At 35.0% G+C, this 25,517-nt stretch overlaps 3 protein-coding genes across 4 annotated transcripts; 2 read left to right on the top strand and 1 right to left on the bottom strand.

The window, feature by feature from the left end:
- The first annotated feature begins 67 nt into the window (after window positions 1-67).
- LOC113523349 (copper transport protein ATOX1) lies at window positions 68-1,037 on the top strand. The gene is made up of 2 exons (XM_026909282.3): window positions 68-241; window positions 458-1,037. The coding sequence occupies exons 1-2, from the start codon at window positions 236-238 to the stop codon at window positions 665-667; spliced, it is 216 nt and encodes a 71-aa protein (XP_026765083.2). The 5' UTR covers window positions 68-235; the 3' UTR covers window positions 668-1,037.
- LOC113523350 (POC1 centriolar protein homolog A-like) lies at window positions 917-6,218 on the bottom strand. Its single transcript, XM_052902793.1, has 6 exons — window positions 5,735-6,218; window positions 5,370-5,588; window positions 4,963-5,288; window positions 4,229-4,313; window positions 3,789-3,908; window positions 917-1,864 (listed from the first exon to the last, which is right to left on the bottom strand). Exons 1-6 carry the CDS (start codon window positions 5,867-5,869, stop codon window positions 1,139-1,141), a joined length of 1,611 nt encoding a protein of 536 aa, XP_052758753.1. The 5' UTR covers window positions 5,870-6,218; the 3' UTR covers window positions 917-1,138.
- Window positions 6,219-7,743: 1,525 nt separating this feature from the next.
- LOC113523589 (exportin-5) lies at window positions 7,744-24,744 on the top strand. 2 transcript variants are annotated; one of them, XM_052902768.1, is made up of 22 exons: window positions 7,744-7,924; window positions 8,050-8,119; window positions 9,213-9,367; window positions 10,008-10,167; window positions 10,598-10,816; window positions 12,027-12,197; window positions 13,057-13,221; window positions 13,604-13,732; window positions 14,647-14,889; window positions 15,318-15,448; window positions 16,416-16,557; window positions 17,199-17,382; window positions 17,809-17,993; window positions 18,572-18,739; window positions 19,384-19,592; window positions 19,982-20,276; window positions 20,863-21,091; window positions 21,402-21,550; window positions 22,116-22,271; window positions 22,903-23,106; window positions 23,799-23,972; window positions 24,512-24,744. In XM_052902768.1, exons 3-22 carry the CDS (start codon window positions 9,228-9,230, stop codon window positions 24,653-24,655), a joined length of 3,597 nt encoding a protein of 1,198 aa, XP_052758728.1. In that variant the 5' UTR covers window positions 7,744-7,924; window positions 8,050-8,119; window positions 9,213-9,227; the 3' UTR covers window positions 24,656-24,744. The 2 variants fall into 2 exon arrangements, with proteins under 2 accessions (XP_052758728.1, XP_052758729.1); XM_052902769.1 differs by having other exon boundaries at window positions 7,744-7,928.
- Window positions 24,745-25,517: the final 773 nt, after the last annotated feature.

Genomic DNA, 25,517 nt, shown 5'->3' with positions numbered 1-25,517 from the left:
ATTTTTATCTAAAAGGTCAATGACCGCTTGACAACCTGAATCCTACGTACTCTGTGCATAGAACAAAGACATGCTACTGCTTTCTCACTCAAACGAACGACAGCTGTTTAGTGATAGTTGTCTGTAATCTATGTGATTTATCAACACTTCAACAAATTTGATAAGATTTTCTCATAATATCAAATTTTAACAAAGATACGTCCTAAATAAAATTTTTGAATACAAAATCACCATCATGTCGGTATGTTAACAATAGTATTATATAAAAAAAGGTAGTTCTAACATTACCTTTTATAGATACTTTCTAAATTACTTGAAGGCCTATCCTAATGAAATAACTACAATAAAATAAATTTTGGAAATCGGAACGTTACAATGATTACATCTCAGATATGACTTAAGATGTAAGTATTATTTAAACTTTATTTAAATATAGAAAATATTACTTTTATTTCAGACTCATGTATTCAACGTGGAAATGACTTGTGAAGGGTGTTCATCAGCAGTAGAGAGAGTGCTTAACAGACTGAAGGGTCAGGGTGTGGAAAGTGTTTCTATAAGTCTACCAGAACAGAAAGTAGTGGTAAAATCTACACTAAGTGGGGACCAACTATTGGATGTTATTAAGAAAACAGGGAAAAAAACTACATATGTGGGTATACAGTAGAAATATTAGCTATATGTGTATATAAAGTTGTGATTTGAAAGTTATATGAATACCTGACAGATGATTAACATAATTGTATAACATTTAACAACTTGTTGTAAGCAGCTAATTTTACTGCAGTTTACATTATATTTTTGTAATATTTTATGATTTTGGTTAAGTATATTATAACATTTAGAACATATGTGATTATTATATATCGTACAACTAATGATTATTAATGACACATGAAACTTACCAGCAGCGAGATATTGAAAGAGTGTCACACATTATTTCCTACTTATAGATATTTTCAATACATATAAATAAATCAATAATTTATATAATCCATGTTTATGATGAAAAATAATAAAAACAATATTATTGAAAAGCAACTTTCATTGCATTATAACATTATAAGCTATTTAATAGCAAACAAAACCATATCACATATATAGAATAATTATATATATATATATATATATATATATATTAATTTTTACTCATAACATCTTCCAGTGTGCCAAGCCTTAAATCTACAAGATCAACTGCTTCATGTAGAGCATTCAAATGATCAACTATAGCATTTACAGTTGGTAGAACATCTGCACACTCACATTCTTTAATTTTGTTTAATCCATTGGTAAATGACTTATCAAACCTTTTTGATTTCTTTAAACGAGGTTCATTACTTGGTCTATCTATTTCATTGAGTATTTTAAATCCACTATTTATAGGGAAACTTCTTTTCCTTCCAACCCACTCTATAGTGCCATTTGTGTAGCATACATCATTTTCCTTTAACTTTATCATACCAAATATATCCTCTTCACTATCATGTTCAGTACCTATACATTTGTTTATAAACGAGGGAATAGTATATGTGGCAGGACTAGGAGGGATACGAGGTATGTGGCTTATATGGCCCACACTATAGGAATATTCACCAGACTGACTTTCTGTATGGACAGGTGAGTTAGGAGTAAACCTGGTTGAATGGGTTGGTAGTGATTTGTTTGATGTATTATTGGTCCTTTGGGATGTCATATTTGTTGGAGTATGCTCACTTGGTTCAATCAAAGTACTATTAGCATTGGGTTCTTGTAAACTGGATAATCTCCCAGGCTCAGGTACATCAAGCTCATCATCAACATGGACAAATGTGGTAATGGGATATTTGACACTGTGATAGCACTTATACCACGCTTTTATCATGCCCTGATTTGCAGAGATACTGAATTAATATATTATATTTTTATAGCTTATCTAATATGAAGAGGAACGTTCGAGCATGTTTCTAAGAGCGCAGTTCTCTCTGAATTCATGTTTTTTAAGGTCTACAGTATATTTTATTCTGACAGCTCTTAATGACCAGTCCTGAATATGAAAGTGATTAATTAAGACACAAATAAAAAAATGTTAATTACATAATTTATTTTATATTACTTAAAATATGAATTTTCTGTACAACTAAATACAGTTATTATATTGTTACATAAAACTACCTTACTATAATCTTTTTTTTATAACCCGATTTCCTGCTTTTGATGTGGAAGTTACCTTGGATGTTTGAGATGCCGACCTAGGCACTGATGACTGATTATGTGGAACATTTTCTTTCATGCCACTACTTAGCTGTGTGAAATTTGTTTTCCAAACAAATACCTGTAATGATTGTAATATGTTTTATACTTTACTGAATGTATTATTTCTATTGAATTGCTTTATTTAATAAGTGTCAAAAATTGTAAACAAGTGAACAGACTTAAATAAGATTTGAAATACTAAATACAATAAAAAAGTATATATGTGTTAAGATAATATAATAATAATAATAATAATACAGGATACTTCTATCCTAATTCACACCTATTGAGCTCACAACCTATTGAGGTTACAACTACTTTTCTATAAAATTACAATACACAAACCAATTAAAAAAAATTAAGTAATTAGTAAAAAAAAAAACTAGAAATTAACAAGAATTAGTAAGGAAAAAGAGAATTGTAAGGATGAGTAAGAAAGGAAATTCTCTAAAAAATTTCGAGCTAATCAAAAGCTCTTCTGGCATTTAGTTCGAACAGCTAGAGGTAAAAAGGGAGATTTAAAAGTGTGCGTTGAAAGGGATGCAAGAAATATTTTGAAAGTTTATTTGAATGTGAAAGTGAAACAAAGAATGTTGAAAATAAAATAATGGATAAGGAAGTTGACAGTGAAAGTGATATAAGTATGGATAAGGGAATGAATGCCATGAAGATTATGAATTTGGTAAAGCAGCAGGATTCGATATAATATCTGCTGAGATGCTTAAAAAAGGTGGACAAATCATTCTAAACCTGCTGTGCCGCTATTTAATAAATGTTGGCTATCCGGTTGTGTTCCAGGTGACTGGGGCAAATCCGTTTTTGTATCAGTGGGTCACAACAGGAGTGCAAAAATTTCCGCGGAATAAGCTTTCTTAGGCAAATCGTATACTAAGATTTTGATTAACAGAATGAAACAGACAGTAAAATTGGGGATGTGCAGACAGGGTTTCGAAAGGAAGTGAGATGTACGGATCAAGTCTTTTCCTTAGGGAGCATAGCAGAGAAAACCTTAGCTCAACAGCTTAACATCAGAAGATTTTCTGCACGTTCATTGACTTAAAAAAAAGCTTACAACAGACTGGAGAGGAAAGAAATTTGGTCAACACTGGCGATATGAGCAGCCATTTGATATGGGCATTCAAATCTTATAAGGATTCAAATGCCCATGTCAAAATAAATGGAGTCTATAGGGACTGTTATTTGACATTGAACGTGGTGTTAAACAGGACTGTGTAGCATCTTGGCTGTTTTTTCCCCATTCTACCTTGGTTTGGTCATTTGGAGAGGATGGATGGAAGAATTACAAAAGAGATTTATCGAGCAAGAATGAATGGAGATGTTAGTAGAAGCTGCCCTAGATGAACGTATGTCAACAAAATAGGCAACATGCTGATGAAGGACCAAATTAAAAGTACTCGTTACCAGCAAGCATGTATGAAAAGATTGTAAATTTGGAAGAAGCGAAAAAAGTTTGTTTAAATCATTTCAAGTTTCATTGTTTCTGCCTAATGGGAGATAGGTGTGACAGATATGTATGTATATGTATGTAGACTAACCAATTTATCATCACCAGCTGATGCAAAACTCTCCCCACTTGGTGAGAAATTAACAGCAGCTACACTACCATTGTGTCCACTCAATGTGAATATTGGATGGCCTTCTAATAAATCCAATATCTGAAAATAAAAATTTATTTATCATTAATTTATCATTACTTTTTAAATGGCCATTACTAAAAATAAGTTCTTTCTATACCATATTCACTGAATCCATATCTTTTGAGACCTATTTTCAGTAGTGTGTGCCACTACACTTAAAATACACAATACTTAAAATGATATAATTATATTAATGACATGTTAAATAATTACAATAATAAATACTACATATTATGAAAACATTAATTTCCAAATAAAAAAAAATCTTTACTAAGTACTAATTAGAAAATATTATTTCTTTCATTTCAAAATGTTTATTTCTAGTAGAAACATTGTACCTTCATTTTTCCATCTTTACTAGCAGTAAGTATATAGCTGCCACTGGGGTGGAATGCCAGTTGTGTCACAGCATCATTGTGTATACTGAAACAAAATTTATACCTTATTGCATTATATTATACTGGCAACTTTTTCTGTACAACTGAGTTGTGTTTACTGACTAGGATAAATGTAGCCTATAGCCTTCTCCACCTCATATAGTATGTACATACCAAATTCCATAGTGATTGGATAAACCTTTAGGATCCTATAAGGTAACAAACAAACAAACTCACTTTCACATTTATGATATTAATAAGGATGGAATAAAATAAAAAATAAAAATTTTATTAGCTGTTGGTCTAGACTGAACTGGACTGATCTCATGAATAAATTACACATGAGAGGTACCTTATCTAATAGATTTTATTATGTGTATGTCTTAAATGATAAGTATCATGATTGTGCAAGGAGAGGGAGGTGGAATTTTCATAATGAGGTCTAATATTGGCAATGCTAGCAACATGTCCTATCAGGTAGACTTTCACACAGTTCATCCTGTAACATAATGGGCTAAATGACCTGTTTTTATCTACACCTATCATTTCTCAATGATGGCCTACCAACTTATACCAATAACGCAAGTGGGGTTACCATTCCATTGTTACCCAAAAAAAAGTATCATGGTTAAAACCATATTATTTGTCATTCTTAGCAGACTATAAAAAATACATCCTTTATCAACATGACTTACCTGTAATATTGCACTAAATTATGGGTTCTGGTGTCAAATAACTTGACATTGCCATGAGCGGTCCCAACAGCTATGTAGCAGCCTGAAGGATGCCAAGCAACATGCAATCCATATCCTTTTTGATCCTTATATGTATGTATACATTCTCCTGTATCAGGACTCCATAATCTGGTTGTCTTATCATCAGAGCAGGAAGCTATGACAGATCCATCAATAGACATTCTTGCACATCGTACCCAGTTTGTGTGACCAACAAATGATGCGATGAATTTGTGCTTTTCACTTGACCACAGTTTCACAATTTTATCATCAGAGGCTGTTATAATCTAATAACATATCAACTGCTTTTTAAAAAAAATACTTATTGAATGTTAAATAAAATCAATTCATATAAAATAAAATATTACCTTAGAGCCATCAGAACTGAACTGGACAGAGCGTACAGTTTGAGAATGTGCTTTAAATACTCCAGTACTTCCTATAACAGTTGGAACCCAAAGTCTAACTGTCTTATCGCGCGATGCTGAAGCCATATATTTACCGGATGGAGAAAATGTTACATCCATGACTGCTTCATCATGGCCTTGAAATCTATAACTTCTCATAGTTCCTCGTAAATCCCACAGCTAAAATAGAGAATTAATAATTAATAGAAACTTTATTAATACAATATCGACAACAGCAATTATATTAAACGAAACTTGTAATACAGTTTTCTTTTAAATTACCAGGTTTCTTTTCTATTAATATACTAATAACATCAGACACTTACCAAAACACTGTTATCTAAAGAACTGGAAGCAATTTGCTTATCATTTGGATTAAAAAAAAGAGCTGTGATGCCGTTGCGGTGACCCTTCAGTTGCTTTTCTAATGAAGGCTCCAAGTAAGTTATTTTATCTTCCATTATAAATTCTCAGTAATACAAAATGTTATTTTAATATATCTAGACAAAACCTAAGAATCTATAGAAGAAGCACAATAAGTTTAAAATTGAATAAGTTCAGTGACTTTTAAAATTCAAAAATTCAAATTGACAGTTCTCACAAAATAATAAACAAACAGGTAGGTAACCAAGTAACAGAACGTAGGAGAAAGGTCGATTCTGAAACTTCAAGATCAATTCTCGAAACTCGCCTCTAAAATTTAAATTTATTCTGAGAACCAATATCCAGAACTAAATGTAGATTTGAATCAAAATTTTAAAAAATTGCATAAATATTAAAACCTCATACAAATTGGATTGTTTTATAACTTTTTTCAAATTGTGACCTCAGCACAAGAGAGAAAGATAAAATACTTCAATACCTAATAAATATTTACAATACGTACCGTAGAATGGGTTGAATAGATATACTTTGAAAAACCGTTTAAATTTTTTACAAGTTAATTAATCTATCTGTATAGTAATTATTGATGATCATCAATAATTTTTATTCATAACAATCCGGCATCATGATCTTTGAATATTAGTCATGTATTATTAACTAAATCGCTATTTTTCCTTAAAAATTTCTAAAATATGTGTAATTTTTTACAAGCCGAAGTTGAGCTAAAGCTAGAAATGAAAGAAGGATCATTGGAAAAATTAGTTAGGATTGTCATTTTTGTAAAATACGTTCAAGTACTTAAATATATTATTATAGTTATTCTTATTTATAATCTTATACTGAGCATTAAATATATGTTAACAAAGAATCTTTACATTTAATTTAGTAATAGTGTATAAAATAAAAAATTATAAACAAAATAATTTTCTTACTTGTTTACTTATATAAATATATAGTTACATTTTATTAAGTTGTTAAAAGCAGTTTTAAAAACCCTAACTAATAAAATCTTTTCACCCCATAAGCATTTCCATTAATCTCTTAGGCGTTTCTCTTCACTCTATTTGCATTTCTATCGTCCGTTTTTCTTCATGTCTATCTACCCCTGTAGTTATTCGAATCAAATAATTTTTACAAAATTTTATATGGCACGATTATAAATTAATTTGCTTAATTTAAACAATACATACAACCTACTTTTTACACTTTCAGAAGCACAAATATAAAAGTAATATTATGCTTCCAAATGTACAACGAAAAATAAACTACGATTGAAATAATAAAGACAATAAAACACTTAAAAAAATTTACACTATCGCACTATAACTTTCAGGATACGATTTCACGTAGATTGAAATATATTTGACATTTGATAATTATTGTTTTATAAAACAAAAATATGTTTTCTGTAGCAAAATATTATTTGTATCATATAGAAAGGATGGTAGAAATATAAAAAAAAGCTTTAAAAATAGTTCCAGATTTATTGTATTCACCTGTGAATTATATTAATTTCATTCAACAGTATTGCGTTTTTATGGATAAAAAATAATTTATAGTAAGCCATAATACATTAAGGAAACTATTAAATTGAAATAATTTAAAAAATAAGTTTTTATAATTAGTATTTCAGAATTGAGACTTTGAATAGAATAAAATAGAAAAGATCCAAAGACATCAACATTGAACAGCAACAATTTTTTATGATTAATAAACGGTTTAGTTTTTAAAGAATGATGGTGAAATGATAGCTCCACTAACGCTATTAATATTTATATGCTGGTGAAGAACCGGTAAGTGATGATAAATAGGGTTGAAACTGGGTCTGTTGGTCTACCGTGATAAATTCACTAAGAACTGATGAATATAATTATGATCTTTACAAGCGTGTATGACGTCAGTAATATTTATGATCTGTGAATAAAACTTTGTCTTATTGTCTATGATTTTATTGTCAATCACAATTCCAAATTAAAAAAAAATATTCGCATTCTTTTTTCTAATCGACACGAGGTGTACTTTTATGTTTTGAATGTGAATTTATGGTTTTTTCTTCAGAGTTTAGCAAAATATATAATATTAATAATTCTTCATTTACTTCTTGTTCTTCGGATTAGGAGAGCACGAATCGCGTAAGTATGTAAATACATCATTTCAAGGTTTGCTTGCACGCCCTCACCCGGTAGATAATTTGTAGGTGATACTACCAGCTGACTCGTTCATTCGTAACAAAGTGTAATTATTTTTATTATTTCAGAACCTATCCTGACACATTGAAGATGAAGTAAATTATAATTCTATGGGGATATTAGTCTTGCAGACTGTTGGTAAGTGGAGTAAAGGATGCCCATCAATCTCCTTTGTTTATTAAAGGACTCGTTCTCGTCTATCCTAAAATATGTTTGAATAAAATGTCAATAGCGTGAGTTTTTGGGTTTTCAAAACAATTAGAATAAAAGCCAATTTTTGTAATTATTTTTAAGAACATTTTTATATTCTTATAAACACATGCCAGTTTGGGGGTATATGGTACATATACGTGTGATTATTTTTGTGATATATATTAGTTACCAAATTATTTAAGTTATCAATATTATGCATGAGTTTATTCATTGTTTGTTTAATTAATATAATGAAGAAAGCAATTGCTTTCTTTAATAATGATATATGCAACTTTAAGAGTATGTATTAGAATAAAAATATTACCATGTTTATTGGTACAGTGTGCAACGTTACAATTAATAGTAAAGTGTTGGTAGGTACATACTCTTATATAAGGAAGAATTAAAAGTACCCGTAACTGGTGAGAGTGTATGAAAAGATGGATGAATGTGGAAGAAGCGAAAGAGGTTTGAATCGAAGCATTTGGCATTCCATTGTTTCTGCCTACCCTAATGGAAGACAGGTGTGACAGATAAGTATGTGTGTATGTAAGTAAGAATTGATTAGAAATCATCTTTATTCAAATAAATTTTTTAAGAATTTTCTAATGCTGGATTTGGAATCTTTGTATCTGCTTGAAAGATAAACTCATATAAAACTCACTCTTTTTAATTTAATTACATACAAAAATGAATGTCTTCATTTAAATATAAAAAAAATAAAAACCATTCATATTATTTTTTATTTTTAGAATGAAGTTTTCATCAAACATTCTATTGTTAGGCAAAGGCTTTCCTTTTACTAATGTACAACAAAACTAGTATAGCTTTCATTATAATATAAGAAACTAATCCATGAACAGGCTAACTTACAAAATTTAAGTATTGTTAAAAATTATAAGGAGGTTTTATTCTGAGTTCTTTCATTGTCTTATTCTGAGTTCTTCTAGGCAATGCACATTATAGAATAGGTTTCTGAATAAAATTATTCAGAAGCCTACTTTATAATTGACAGATGCCAAATATGTATTTTCACTAGGAAGCACATACCACAATGAACATTGGTGTTATGGGTGCCGAGGGAGCAGGAGAAGTGGGCCTTATAGCTGATGACCTAAGTCGTGCTGTGGAGCTCACCCTCAATCCATCAGTTTCACAGGATGCACGTAACCAGGCCTACAATGCTTGTGAGAGGTATTATGAAAGTTTTATGGTATTATTTATTTGTTTTTTTATTCCTTTGCGTTTTTATTGTTGCTGTATTTTATGTTTATTAACTACATTTTTTACATTTAAAACATGAGCATTTATGTAATAATGACTATACAAATGTTATCTGCTTGAGTACCCCTACTCCACTCATATTTCTGCCACGAAGCAGCTGTGTTTACACAAATGTGTTCGTGTTTGAATGGTGAGATGTGGTAGTGAAATTATAGTAATAATATCATAGCCCTTAGTAATGACAAAACATGGAAGATAGAATCACAGAATATTCTGTAAGGTTTCCTGGTGATATTCATGTCTATAGCTAATGCTGGTTATGACTCTTTCAAGTGGGTTGTTAGTTTACTTATAGTTTCAAGTTACATAAAAATTAATTTGAAAAAATTTCTACTCTGAATTTTAAATAATCTCCTCTTCTTATTCTTTTTCTGTTCATTATTTTTTGCTTCTTTATTGCACTGCTGCATTCTTCAACTTTTATAATTGTTTATTTAATTAATAAAGATGCTTATGTCAATTTTGAGTATATAAATAAATAATTTTAACCTAAAGGCTGCTTAGTGTAAGAGATCCATTCATATTTTTATGTATAATTAATTTGTTTTAGCTTTAAAGAGAACTCACCATGGTGTGCTCAGGCTGGCCTGCTTTTGGCTAGTGGCAACCAATACTCGGCAGTTGTAAAGCATTTTGGCTTACAGCTCATGGAACACACCATCAAGTACAGATGGACTCAGATAACACAACCTGAGAAGTTATTTATTAAGGTAATATAGAACAGTAAAATATACAAAATTGTATAAATATACAATATTTGCACTGCAAATCCCATATCTTCTAAACTATTATATTAATTATTCAAGTCACTCCTTATAAAGAGGATTTACTCTAGACCAAATTCAACAATTACATGTATAGTATACTAGCTACTACTCGCAACTTTGCCTGTATGACTGGGATACTTATTTATTTATATTTATGTAAAAAGTAACCTTACTTGTTCATCCCATTTCATACCTGTATACCAAATTTCATAGTAACTGGTTAAGTTATTAAGGCATTAAAAGGTAACAAATAAACTCACTTTTACATTTGTAACGTTAGTAAGGATTAATATGTCTTCATATAATGGAACTTATTACTTTAAGTAGTTATTATAAAAATTACCTTCATATATTTGATGATTTATTTTTGTAGGAAAATGCAATGAAGCTGTTATATATGGGTGGGTGGGAGACAGCGCATCTTAACGATGCTCTGGCACGAGTAATTGTGGAGATGATTAAGCGTGAATGGCCCCAGCAGTGGTCGACATTGCTTGCAGAACTAAGTGACGCATGCGCAAGGGGACATCTTCATACACAGATCGTGTTGCATGTTTTTTTGAGGCTTGTTGAAGATGTCGCTACACTTCAGGTTAGAAGACTTATATACCCGTATGCAATTGACATGATAGAAGTGTTAAAAATAGGATTTTGTCTGTGTAAATTTTTTATATACTTTTTTAAATCCCTGAAATGGAGAAAGTACTTTCATTTGATAGTAATTATACATATCATCATACCTTATGTATGCTTATAATGTCGATAGCATTATGCAAACATTTTAACCTCTTAGAAATATTTCTCCTTGTTTTTTGGAGAACTTCATGCTGTAGTCTTGTACAAACCTCTGTTGATACTATCTATGGCCTCATAAGCCTGTGTCAATATACTGTTTCAAGTATTTAAATCTATTAATGTAACAAATTTATATACATAAAATAGTATTATGACGTAATATTGGAAAGAAGTATATTTTATATGTTGAATCACCTTTAAAAAATAGTGTAAATATTCAATGTTAATGTTATTGGCATTCAAATGTGGAACTAAAACAGTTTGTTTATTTTTTACACATAGTTAAAATATTGATTTCATGTACACTTATCAATCTTCTAATTAACCTTTATTTTTATGTAACTTTAAAAAGTATTTGTACATATAAAAAAATATAGAAAAAAAAAACTATTTGTACACAACTATTTTGTTCTTCTTCTTGTCTATATATTATTGCATTTATTTGTTGTTAGAATTATAGCTTGTATATTTTTGAGGCGTTACATAAGTATGAAAATATGAAATACTAATTCTATTTTTTAATCTGGAAATTTTCAAATATATCTATTGAATAATATAACCTCCCAGTAACTCTCCAGTATCCTCATCGTCACCTCGTTTTCATTACCTCGAATGTCTTGTTTTTGTAATGTTTTTATAATTAAATATTTAAAACTTAATCTACCGACATTTCATATATACATAATCATACCATGAGCGGTCAAATGATCGCTTTAAAATAAAGTATGTATCTTAGTACAGAAAGAGATTTTAGCCAATTGGATAGTAAACAAGTAAACAATAGTAAGTTGTAAATATTGAAAAATGGTTGTTGGTATAGGGAAAGTCAATAAGTTACATGGTGGTACAGTAACATTATACAAGAAAAGTTTTAAACTAAATTTCAAAAACGGTCATTTGACCGCGCTTGGTAGATTTAGTGTTAATAAAAAGTTGTTATTTTGGAATTTAAGTGTCATATCTTTCTTTGACATTAGCAATAATGAGATTTATTGATTTTTGTTTAGACCCTGGAGCAGCACCAACGAAGAAAAGATATACATCAGGCACTAACAAGCAACATGTCGGAGATTTTTAGCTTCTTCATGCGTTTAATTGAATTGCATGTGCAGGAGTTCAAAGAGAAGACTGCTGCTGGCGACTATGTCGCCGCTACTAGTAACGGCAGAGTTGTTCAGGTAAACAACTATACTTGTAATAACTATAAAATGACGTATCATGTATCTGTAACATATCTATATGAACAATATTTGTTTTGATTTGATTGAATTGAAAAAATATTCAACTAGTATTAGTAGTAGTATTACTATCAATGCAGGAACTAACGCAATTTACGGTTAAATAAGTAAGACCGTTAAATACTAGTTATGGTCGTTCTAGGAATTACTAATATCATAATTCATTAAAGATAGAAAACTGTAGATTCTTTTAATAAGGAAACAATTTTTAAGCATATTGAGGATAATTAACATTAAATATTAAAAAACAATTATACTGATCACTTATTATTTTTTAATGGATTACCACAATATTAACAACAGAGGGAGACTTTGTACAAAAGTCGATTGCTTGGGTACCTCTGTCCCATTCGTGTTTCTACTGTGAAGCAGTTGTGTTTACATGGCTGTGTTTCGGTTTGAAGGATGGGATATGGCGTGAATTTACAGGGTACAGAGAAAAAACATCTGAGTCCTCAGAAATGGCAACGCATGGGGGGGTATCATGGGCGAAACAGTATACTCTGTTATGTCCATGGTACTGCTCAGGTCTATAAGCGATGGTTACTACTTTCCATCAGGTGGGCCGTCAGCTTGTTTGCCATTCTAAGTTATATAAAAAAATATAAAAAACTAATAAACCAAGTACTTAAAATTGTAGTATCATTACCTAATTAAACTACAGTGACTAAAACTGTTACTGACTCTATTAGAGATGTATGTGGCAATATTAACATACATTAAATATCCATTATCATAATGATATGCAAACACTGTTTCTCTTTATAAAAAAGCTTATAAACTTTACAATGAATTCCAGGTTGTGCTGTTAACATTGACGGGATTTGTAGAATGGGTGTCGACAAATCACGTAGTTATGAATAATGGACGTTTGCTGCAAATTCTGTGTATATTGTTACAAGACGATGCATTCCAACTTCCAGCCGCCGAGTGTCTGCTGCAAATAGCTAATAGGAAAGGCTCTGTGAGTCAAAACTTTATTTTAATTCATTTATAGTATTAACTTAGGACAATAAATATCCAAAACATAAGAGCATTCAGTTGCAGGATCAATCAATGTATCTGTTTATATTAGTCTGGTTGTTTTCCATATAATATATAATAATATTTGACAAAAAAAAACATACTTATCAGTTTCAGTTATAACAAAAACAAATTAAAAAAATGCAGAGTTATTTTTTTGTAAAAATTCCTTCTAGTCAATCTTGAGAATCAGGAAATAAAAATTAAACAATGGTTTTATGAGTTAATCATAGATTACAGGTTATAAATGTACACAGAGCTCTTTTAGAGTATGTTTTATATACAGTCTCTATGTTTAACCTGAACAAACTTGGGTGTTACAGACTAAGGAGCGAAAACCACTTATGATATTATTCAGTGAAGATGCAATCTCATGTATCCACCGCGCGGCGGTCTCCAGCATTAATGTAATGAATGAAAATCATTATTTATTCCTCAAGAAACTCTCACAGGTAATTTTTTTCTTTTATGCAATTTAGAATTACAAACATCTCAACGACCCACTTAATGAAAAGTGGTAACCATCGTTTATAGACATGAACAGTAGCATCTAGTATAATATTATATTACCTGTGGTAGCATGGGCATAACAGAGTATACTTTGTCACCCATGATACTCTTCATGCGTTGCCATGTATGAGGACTAAGGAGTTGTGCCTCTGTACCCTGTAACTTCATTGCTATATGACATGCTCATGCCCTTACCATGTCCCTTCAAACTGAAACACAACCTCTTCATTAAATTTATTGGAATGTCACTTAAAGATGATGATGTGTCCATTGGCCTATTTAAGATTATGATATGTATTCTCAGACATGTCTTTGCCTAGCTATAGGAAAAGTTCAAAGCACCACTTCTTATTCTGTGGTGGGTACGACTAACCTGGTCTCCTCTCTAAATACACCTATCAATTCAGTAGCTTAAATGTAATATAAATGTGGTAACAAAAAAATTTGTACTCACAAAATTAACTGCACGAAACTTGTGTTTCACATAGCATAATAATAACAATAATAATATAATAAAACTAAGTACTACCACTGGCCAGTAACAACATTTTTAATTACTGCATTACAGAGTATGAAATATTAAGTCTGCAATGTAATTCAGTTTAATATTTAATAATGTATGTACCGTTATTGTAAAGACTATGTAGCATACTTTACTTTTAGCAAGTAACAGGAGCTGTATTTTATTTAAAAAAAAAGTGTTTATGTAAAATATTAGGTATATGTAAAACATATAAATGATTTTTATTTTAGTTATAATTTGACAACAATTTTAACAAATGACGGATACCACATGCAAGTAGAAATAATTTAAATTTATAAGCTTACCATTTAAAATAATTATCTATGTTTCTAGGTCATAGCAGGTCTCGGCCAGCAACTCGTCTCCCTTTGGAGTTGTGCCACCAACCTCGAATCATGGATGCCACTTCTACTGGAAACTATGCTGTTGCTCACATCACATCCGTCCCTAACGCTAACCCAAACCGTGAACACTGTGTGGTTGATGTTCTTGAGACATGACCAAATATCGAAGTTACCACAATTAGTTGCCATCATACCCAGGTGGTTACAGGCGTCTGCTCCCAAAGTACTTAAAGTAAGTTGCTCCTTATTAAATTGTCCAGAAATTTGCATAAAAAAGATCTAAAAGTATGCTAATTTATACTAAACTGTTATAAGTAAAAACACTACTAACTTTTAATAACAATATAATGTTACAATAGGTATTACTAAAGAGCATTTTTAAAATTAGAAAACCGAACCTAAGATTTCGATTTTAATTTAGTAGTTTACGATTGAGTAATATTTTAATTTGAGTAATCCTTTCCTGTGGGACTAAATGGTTGAGGGATGGGCAGCAGTATTCCTCTTAAAGCATCTAACTGTGATTCCCAACCCGCCTGGCAAGCGCAGCAACTACTAGCATAACCTCTCTTATGGGGAAAGCCTATGTTCAGCAGTGGATAATTAACGGCTAATGTGATGATAATTAAAAAATATAAGTCTTTTAATTTTTTTTAACAGGTAACATACCCGACATCGCGATCGACTGACGTCAACGACGCGATCACATACGCTTGTATAGACTACGACTGTGAACAAGAGTTCGCTATATTCTTTAGCCGGTGTCGAACAGAAATTTTAGAAGGCTTCAGGTAATTACAATTGTGTTTTGTATAATTATCAATTCTTTGCATTTACAATCATAGAAATACTACTCCAAATATGCATAGATGATATATGGAGTCGATTTTGTGACGTCATATCTCTAAAATTAACATTTTAAATAAAATTTTATGGACAATATGAACTATATTTCTAATAGATTTAAGTCAAAATTACTATAAATTTATGATGGTTCATATAACAATAATTTCACGAAACTATTGAATTAAAATATCAGTTTAAGAGATCAATTTAGAGAAAAGGTGCCTCAGAATCGACCCTATTGTCGATAGATACAGCTAGTGAAGGTAGAAATTTTGAAAGATATCTTTAATTAACATATAATAATTCAAAACTTATGATATAACAATGAAGAGGTATTAATGCTTTAATGCCAGTGTAGAGTGTGTAGATTCACAAAAAGAAATTACAAATGTAATCAAAACAGTATTTAGCCATCTGTCATATTAGTACATATCACCACTAGACAATTAACCTATCATATAAATGGATAAATTTTCATTAGCATACTTATACATGATAAAGCAAAATTCTGGACGTTGCTTTTTCATTCTTTGTCATTCGCATAATAGTGATGACATACCTATCATTAGAATGCCACTTGGCTATAGAGACTGAAACCAATGTCGTAATTTTTTTAAATGCATTTAAATGAAATGGTAAACTCACCTGCGCTTTAGGTAAACGCTGGTGGCTCACCAGTAAGTGATGGGAAGTCAGTATGAACTATTCAATCAGGTCAGGTGGCCCACCGTGACGAGTTCAACAATAATAAAGTGCAATGGTTTTCAGAGGGAACCACATGGAAGGACGTCACAGGGTATATTGCTAGCAATGAAGCCATTATATCAAATTACTAACATCCCCACTTGCTCCTAATTGTCGTATTAATAACTTGCTCCGTATCCTACTACTACATGTGCTATGTGTCCGCAGACACTGCATGGTGGCGGCGCCGCTGGTGACGTGGGCGCACGTAGAGCAGTGGACGCGTGCGGCGCTGGCCAAGTTGGACACGTGTCCTCCGCGCGTCGACGTCACGCATCCACTACACGTCGAGTGGGAGGCGCTCTCCATGGTCACTACACTTTACATATCTCTTTAAAAACTTTTTTTATGCAACTTAGAATGACAAACAAGCTGACGGTCCACCTGATAGAAAGTGGTAACCGTCACTTATAGACATGAGTAGTACAATGGACATAACAGTATACTGTTTCGCCCGTGATACCCCCTCATGCGTTGCCATTCCCGAGGACTTAGGTGTTATTCTTCTGTACCTTGTAAATTTACAAACTCAATAAAATTTTGATGCTGACTGTACAACACATTGGACTGTCCAATGGCACCAAAAATTAATACAATTTCGAATGGTTGCAATTTCAAATTCCACAAAAAGAGTCTCGTCATATATGTAAAGTTTAACGAATCTGGTTTAGAGGTGTTAATTACATACAGTAAAATCGTTTGGTTTACGAACTTGTCATCCAATTGAAGTACAATCAACACAGCTATATAATCAGTTTGCCTACCAGAAGGTATGCTGATCTTTCATTTTCTCTGAAAAAAATGCAGATCTCCAGTATACTCATTCAATTAAGTGATTTAATTCTTCGAAACCTAGTAAAAACTGATCGCACAAACCGTCCATGTATGTGGCTCATTATGCTATCAGATATGTGCGGCCCAAATTATTAGAGTATAATTCGTTTTTTATAGGTACTGGATGTGGTCCTCTCCAGGCTGCTTCAAGCGGACCCTCGTCCCAATGTAGTAGAGGGTCTACAGCTGCTACAGCGCTGTGTAGCGAGCGACCCACCTGCGCCTCTTATACTGTCGCTCCTGCTCTCTTTTATATCCGCTTTATTCGTGTTTTTAAGTTGTGCATATAGTCAAATTGCTGGTAAGTAATTTTTTCTTGCTCATTTTCTAATCCTATTGAATTGAAGCTTCCCTAGAAATTCATTAATTTGTATAGAGATGTATAAGAAAAATATTTTAATTAAATGTAAATTAATTTCCAGACATTTTACAAATGCAATATGTAAAGCAGTGTTGCAATCTGTAAAGAAGTTTTACTTTTATTAGTTAATACTCAGTACTGCATTATTTTTATTTTTTGTTATGTTTATTTAGGGGGTGTGTAGTGGGTTTTTTTCCGAATGGGTTTACTTATATACAAGTGATATATAAGACTTTTTATCATTACAAATTTTGCAAATAAATTGATCCTTCGAGCCGAGGATTTTACGACATATATTTTAGTAGAAATAAAGTTGAATGAAGGTGATGGTATTGCGAATACCGTGTCGATGTATCACGTGCGCAGGCGCCGGCGCGGGCGCGGCGGGCGCGGAGCTGCTGCCGCGCGTGCTGGACAAGATCTTCGCGGCGCTGGTGTACGAGGGGCCCGCCGGCCTGCCGCGCGACGACGGCGACGACGGCCGCCGCTCGCGCGCCGTCAAGAACGTGCGCCGCCACGCCGCCGGCCTCCTCGTCAAGCTCGGCACCAAGGTGCCAATCCTATTCACTGTCCTTTGTTTATATCTTAGATTAAATAGATAGAGTGTCTCCATACAAATGCTTCGAGAAAAGCGGGTTAACTTTTTCACACAATTTTGCGTAATAAATAGCTATGAGTGACTCCTTTATGACTTCTATGTTTAATTTGTTTTGCACCTTTTTAATCCGTAAAAACGCATTTTATTTATTAAACAATCAAATGTAGATACATCAAGGTCAGCTTATTTGACAAGTAGCTGACAAAAAGTTGACCCGTTTTTTAGTCTCGATGCTCTATTTATATAAGGTTAATATATACTATATATTGTTTATTTGTAATAGATGATCTGAACTGTTTCGTTTTCGCAAGCGGAATAGCCATCAGGTCAGTGGGCCCATCAAGTCAATTTCATCCAGAATAAATTACAATGACTTGTAATTTAACCGCATGGATTTCTACCTTAACAAGTAACTAGCTCGTAGCCAGTGACTCGTCCTCATTACTAGTAAAGATCAGTGGGAGGCACAAAATGGGTATGAATATTATTTAAATATTCCCTGTATAATAATAAAATTATATTTAATTTCAGTTCCCACTGCTGCTGCTGCCGGTGTATCCACGACTGCTGGAGATGAGCCGGGCAGCGCTGGCTCGGCCAGATCTCAGCGCGGTCGAGAGCGTCACCCTCCAGGAAGCCCTTTTGTTGGTCTCCAACCAGTTCTGCTGTTACGAGCGGCAGGCTGCTCTAGTCGAACAGGTATTTCGAATTGTATCACTATTTTCTAATTTGTAACTACCTACTGAGACCTTCTGATTATAAATTGTCGTGTGGTCCCGGTATAGAATAGGCCACGCCTTCCTTTCCCGTGGGTGTTGTAAGAGGCGACTAAGGGAGGGCGATAGATGGGCAGCAGCATCCCTCTTAAAACATCTCCAAAGCCTAACTGTGGTTACCAATCCGTCTGCCAGGCGTGGCAACTACTTGCAAAATCCCCCAAGGGGGAAACTTATGTTCAGCAATGGACAGTTAAAAGCTGATGATGACGATGATTATAAATTTAATTTATATGCAATAATGAGTCTGTAACATTATTAAAGTGGATATATTATATGAGATAAAAGATTATAAATATACTAAAGCTATTAATTATATTTGACGTTTTATATTTGCTTTTTTTAAGGATGATAATGAAATGGTTACCTTGCTATGCTTTATGTTCTTGGGATACTGTATTTGTCATTTCCAACAATTAGAAAGCAAGTAAGTTGACCCATCGTGACAAATTTATCAGGAATTAACCATGATGGTTTCCATAGGGGATGTGTGGAGATCGTTAACAGGCATCGGGACTGCTAGTTCCCAGTACTAACATTTCCTTCCCTGTTGTGCGTGGCGGGCAGGTGCTGGGCCCGTGGACGGCGCGGTGGGCGGAGCTGGCGCCGCACGTGGGCAGCGCGGCGGCGCTGGCGCGGCTGGTGGGGCTGGACGCGCCCGCCGCGCCCGCCGACGCCGACGACGAGCCGGCGCGCGCGCGCCGCACGCTGCTGCACGCGCTCACGCTGCTGCTCGGCGTCGTCAAGCGCGTCTGCGTGCCCGCCGACCCGGACAAGTGAGCCGCCCAGCTATATTACGACTTGCGCAGGCAAAACACGTTATTGATGTAGAGTTCAGCTCTTCATGAGGACATGTATCTTATCTGCACAGGCTGATATACTTAATTCATACTACTTTAAAATATATAATTATATCAATAATTATATATTTTATAGCATTATTAGTAGTTAAACCTGTAGAAAATCAATACAATTTGCAATTCTTCATTTTTAAATTTAATATATAATAATAAAAAATTGTCTGCCTATTCATTCACATTGATTTATTTGTGAAACACCGAAATAGCGGTTAAGAAGCCATATCGTACAGAATAGAACAATTACTTAGAGTGTTATCGTAGTAAAATTAGTAGTTTAGTGACATGGTCGCAATTGTTGTGTACAGAGCGACGCGCGGCGGGTTCAGCGCGGGCGTGAGCGCGTCGGGCAACCCGGTGTGGCGCAACCCGTGCAGCGCGCACGTGCTGCCGCTGTTCCCGGGCGCGCTGGCGCTGTGCCGCGCGCTGCACGAGCTGCACGCGCCCGCCGCCGCCGCGCTGCGCCACGCCGCGCACGCGCGCGCGCTGCAGCCGCCGCCCGCCGAGCGCCGCAACCTGCTGGCGCTGCGCGACCCGCCCGCGCTGCCGCCGCCGCTTCCGCACCACCGCATGCAGAACTTCCTCTACACGCTGCACGACAACGTCAGTATCACCAGTACCACTGTGCCACCGCGCTGCAACTGTTAGCGATCGACTTTGATAGCCCCATTGCTAGCAATATGCCCTATTAGTGTGGTTCCCCCTGGAAACCATCGTGAACAATTCTTGATGCATTCGCCACGGTGGGCTTACTAACCTGCTTCATCCTCACCTATCATCCTTCACTAGTTCCTCGCCGGTGTATACTGATGGTGCGGGTGGGGTTACCATTCCATTATCACCTATTAAAAAAAAACGACGCTGCTGCCAACCAACCAACAGCGCTATACCACACGTGAACGTAATCTGTTACTAGCTTTATTGTCGCCGTCATCGATACATGACGACTGCATACCCACATATCTGTACATTTCAATTGAGTTAGAGTAAATTCGAGAGAGAAGCAGAGAGTGGTTGTAATTTATTGTACTTATAAATTAGAGTAAAGACATAACAAAGATGAATCGTAGTCTAAATTCAACTAGGTAACTGACACCATATGCGAGTCCATGTGGCACTTAGTCTTAACATACATATGTTTAACATTTAATATTTGAACATGTAGTAAGTTGTCGGTGCGCGTGCGCAGGTGTGCCACCTGGTGGGTGCGGCAGCGAGCACGCTGGGCCGCGAGCTGTACGCGGTGCCGGAGCTGGCGCGGTTCCTGTCCGGCTCGCTGCTGTACGGGCTTGAGCACCTGCCCGATCATTGGCTACGCCCGATCTTCCGCAACGCGCTCAAGCCGCTGCTGCACCACTGTCCGCCCGCGCATTTCGAAGACGTCGCGCTGCCGCTGCACGATCTCGTAGCACCATTCAGTAAGTTCATAATATCTTACCTATGACTGTGTTGTTACATCCAGGATCCATGATGAGTTACTCATAGTTGGTTATATTGTTCTAAGATTTTATGTAAAGCAATAGATAAAACCAAATGTGTAATTTCTTTAGAGTTCTGTCTGTCTTTTGTCTCAGCGTCGTATCATAAGTTTTCTTAACAATTCTATTTTTAAATTTAATATTATTTTAAATATTTTGAAGTTTACATATTGCATTCAAATGTTTAATTTCATAATTTATTATAGTTAGATTGTCAGTGTATATTTGTATTGTAAAATCTTGTTTGCAGTGTTAATGCATTTATCACAAAGATGGGAGTACATTACGTCTCTGTATGAATCGGGCAAGTTAGAAGAAGAGGCAGGTAGTGAATCACAAGAGGTACTCGAAGATATACTTGTCAGGCATCTGACGAGAGAGCACTTAGAAGTTGTTAAGGTAAAGAAAATGTTGGAATAGCAATATTCTGTACTCAAATCATTTTCAAATGAATTAATATAAATGTAGGAACCTTCTAGCTTTTTCATTTGTCTTTTTTTATCATAAGCATCTATGTGTGTCTTTTGATTAGAGCCTAAACTATTAATTATGATTTTTGTAGTATTATTAACTTTGTATGAACTATGCAGTAAATAATATAATGTAAGGAAATGGTGTATTTTATCTTTATTTGGTCTCCTAGCAATTGTTACACTGATAAGATTTAATATTATTGCTGTCTATTTATACTTAGTGTACAATCATTTTAAAGGAAACACAGCATGCTAATTAACAAATAGACAATAATATGGTATAACAATCTCTTGAGGTATTTGACATAGGTATAGTTTTTTTTTGTATGTAATATTAGTACACACACTTCTCTTCCCCGCTATAGTATATATGCAGATATTTGTATTATTCAGTGACTACTACTAGTACCACGTGCAAAGGTGATTGCCCAAAATGTAATAGCCAGTATGATGAATGTTCGAATGAAAACAATGAACGTTGGACATTGTAGATCTCGCTGGTGGAGGGTCCGCTGGTGGCGGAGGCGGCGGCGGGCGACATGGAGGAGGAGAGCCCGGCGCCGCCGGCGCGCGCGCCCGACACCGTGTCCGAGCTGGGCGCCGCGCTGCTGCACCACCCGCGCGCCGGGCCCGCGCTGCTGCACACGGTACGTACACGCACACACGTGTGCTTCCAATCGTTTATTGCACCAATATAGGTATATACATTACATAATAGTATATTACTGCAGCGGCCGGCAACTGAGGCATTGATGGACGGACGTGCAAATGTGGGCCGAGGCGAAGCCGAGGCACACATACGTGAGTCCATCGATGCCTAGTTGTGGCCAAGGCTTGTATAGTACTTTTCTCAAACAATGCGCGGAAATCAAAAACACATAATAATTTTTCACGCGCTATAATGTTCCTTTGTTTTTTTTTTTTTTTTCAATAAACAGCTTTCTATTTGCAAGCCAGTTCGAAATTTAAATAAAACTTTTTATTAGTTACCTCCTTGGTAGCTGTGTTTCGAAGTAAAGGGTCATTCTATTTTTAAATTACAGGACAGATATGAGTTTACATAGTAATTTATCTGGCCGCAAAACACGACAGATATGGATTTTCATACAACTTTTGCCATATAATAGTTTTTGCATAATGCCAGAACAAACATGCAAAGTTTTTTAAAATCGTTTTGGCTTCTATTGCGCTTATTAACCCAGACGTCGTCCTGTTGTTCTGTATAACGTAAGCAATAGGGCCACTATGCTAGTTATTGTACCGGGCGGCGGTGCGCAGGTGCTGCGCGCGCTGATGTGGAACGACTCGCCGTCGTCGCTGCGCGCGTGCACGCTGGCGCTGCCGGCGCTGCGCTGCGCACTGGCGGGCGGCCGCGTGGGGCCGGCCGAGGCCAACGGCGCGCTCGCCGCCGCGCTGCACGCGCTGCGCACGCACGGCCAGCACGACGCCAACCAGGCCGCGCTGCTCGCGCTCGCCGTGCAGGTACTTACCACAACACTCGTAATGGAACCTTAACCCGGCCGATTACAAATCCCATTGCTAGCTGAAAGGTCGATGGACCGCTTTTAAGGTCGAAGGGTCCGAATTTGTCGACAAAAAGTATTAAAAATTAAAAGGCAAATTAGTCATCAAAATTATGTCCGTCTTCTTATCGGTCTTTTGTCTAAGTCCTTTAGTTTTGTCCCAAGCTGTCAGTTTTAATTGTAGAATGTCTTAGCGGCCAGCGAGAAAACCGGTCAAAGAGGCCGCAACACTAGCAATATACCCTGTCAGCTCGACCTCTACGTGGTGCCCCCTAAAAAACATCGTGCTGACTCCCATGTGTACTCGTCACGATGGGCTAGCTGACTTGCTTTTCATTCTCACCTGTCATGTTTCACTAGTGCCCCGCCTGTGTATACCTTTAGCGCGGGCAGGGTTACCGTTCCATTTTCACCCATTAAAAAAAATAAATCGTTAACCTCATCAACGCTATCAGTATTCCCTAGTGAGGCATCAGTGAGAAATAATAGATGGGAATGAAAACTAAACTGGGCTAACTGCCCATCATGACGAATTCCACAAGAATTAACCAAGATGGTTTCTAAGAGGAACCGCGTGGAAGTCGACCTGATATGGGAAGCTGATAGATCCCCATTATTAACAATCGCAAATTTCAAATATAAATTTTAAAGGCATATGAGACACTGCGGCCACGGTTCCCGGGCGTGGCAGCGGTGCTGCGCGAGATCCCCGACGTGGACGAGCATGACCTGCACAGGCTCGACGAGAAGCTCGCCGCCAACACCGCTAAACCCTCCAAGATCGATAAAAGCAAGCGAGACCTCTTCAAAAAAATCACCTCTAAGGTAATTATAACGTGACCACATATCTTACTTTAAACAACGAGTCTTGAATCTAATACCAATGTCAATCTATTGCCAATCACAATTTTATATAGCTCTCATGAAAACAGGAATTAAGTTATAATTGTAATCTGTTTACAATAGTTTGCATTCACAAGATATACTAATGTGCATCTATCAGAACAATATGGAACCATTGTTGCTAATACTGCAATTCGAGATTTCGAAACGGCTCAATTTCAATATTGATTTATTGGAATTTATTTCAAAGTAACCCCCCAGGATCCTACTTTTTATTCTTTGTCTGTGACATTTCTCAACAGACAACCAAGCTTGTTTTGTTGCTCTCACGCAGCTGTACTTGTATATTCCTCTTTAAATTAGAATTATAGAATGTAGCAATGATAATACAGAATACGAATGTAATAAGTACCATGGTGCCATTTACATACAGACATTTAACATAATAAGAGAAGCACGCCCATTTCACACACTTATATGTGGACGAATTCCAATTGTAACTACCATTTGTATATTTCCAGTTAATTGGTCGCAATGTAGGACAACTATTCAAGAAAGAAGTGTCGATTTTGGACTTGCCAACGATGCCGGCGGTGGAGCGACCGCGGCCACTCGAAGCAGACGGTGTAGCATTTGAACGGTTGTTTGCTGGCGCGCCCACGTAGCGACTAGCAGCTGCAACCATGTCTCATGATATCCCATATAATGTATAATAATTATATCAATGTAATATTAAATTATGTTAATTATTCAAGTAATCTCTTTAATCTACCCCAAGAAGTTTACAAGTAGATTTAGACATAAGAAAACCCACAGTTTATGGCCGCTCGGTCCTTTTTTTATGTAGTGGATTCACGTTTTGCCAAAAATTCAGATAATAAAATGTGAAAGTGAGTTTGATTGTTTGTTACCTCGTAGTGCCTTAACAGCTCAACCAAACGTAATAAAATTGTATATACACGTACTATACTACTACTATTTAATTTTAGTAAAAACTAGTGTAAAATATATTAAAAACTGGACCAGTGACTATAAGAATGGCCAAGTAGTCGGATAAAAACCAAATGTAGATTGCTAATATTGCATGGCTGGATATAGGCCTCATCCAAAAAGAGGGTGATGTCAATAATTTCCACCATAGACTTGGTATACCTTACGTACTTTACGTAGTATTCGTACGTAATTTTATAAGAATACTTGCTCTTTACCCGTTATGGTGTACGCGCGGATTTCCGAAGTAAGGCAAGTAGTAAGTAATATATAAATAGACTATTTCCAAGGTAGCGTATCAAAATAAAACATACACCACTTCACACCTTCAGGAAAACAGCAGTGAAAACTATATTGGTGCAGTAGTTTTTGTATAATGCCATAAATTTTGTATGTTTATCTATTAAGATATACATACAAAATTTCTAAAAATTATTTTGACTTTCATTAAAATCTCTTACATCTTTTTTTTTTAATATCTACAGACTCTATTCAATTACAATTTCATTATAATTAGTAAGATAAGATTTATTTTTA

The sequence above is a fragment of the Galleria mellonella genome, unplaced genomic scaffold (genome assembly GCF_026898425.1).
Source record: "Galleria mellonella isolate WM207_F2 unplaced genomic scaffold, CSIRO_AGI_GalMel_v1 utg96, whole genome shotgun sequence".
NCBI lineage: Eukaryota > Metazoa > Arthropoda > Insecta > Lepidoptera > Pyralidae > Galleria > Galleria mellonella.
The sequence above is the reverse complement of the archived record's forward strand: the minus strand, read 5'-3'. Positions and strand labels throughout refer to the sequence as shown.

Coding starts and splice junctions, on each gene's coding strand:
- LOC113523350 (XM_052902793.1), bottom strand. CDS start 5,869: ATGGAAGATAAAATAACTTACTTGGAGCCTTCATTAGAAAAGCAACTG. Junction 4,314..4,962: donor AATTTAGTGCAATATTACAG/GTAAGTCATGTT, acceptor ATTTTGTTTCAG/TATACACAATGATGCTGTGA. Junction 3,909..4,228: donor GTAAAGATGGAAAAATGAAG/GTACAATGTTTC, acceptor TTTTATTTTCAG/ATATTGGATTTATTAGAAGG.
- LOC113523589 (XM_052902768.1), top strand. CDS start 9,228: ATGAACATTGGTGTTATGGGTGCCGAGGGAGCAGGAGAAGTGGGCCTT. Junction 16,558..17,198: donor AGTGGGAGGCGCTCTCCATG/GTCACTACACTT, acceptor CGTTTTTTATAG/GTACTGGATGTGGTCCTCTC. Junction 23,107..23,798: donor TGCTCGCGCTCGCCGTGCAG/GTACTTACCACA, acceptor TAAATTTTAAAG/GCATATGAGACACTGCGGCC.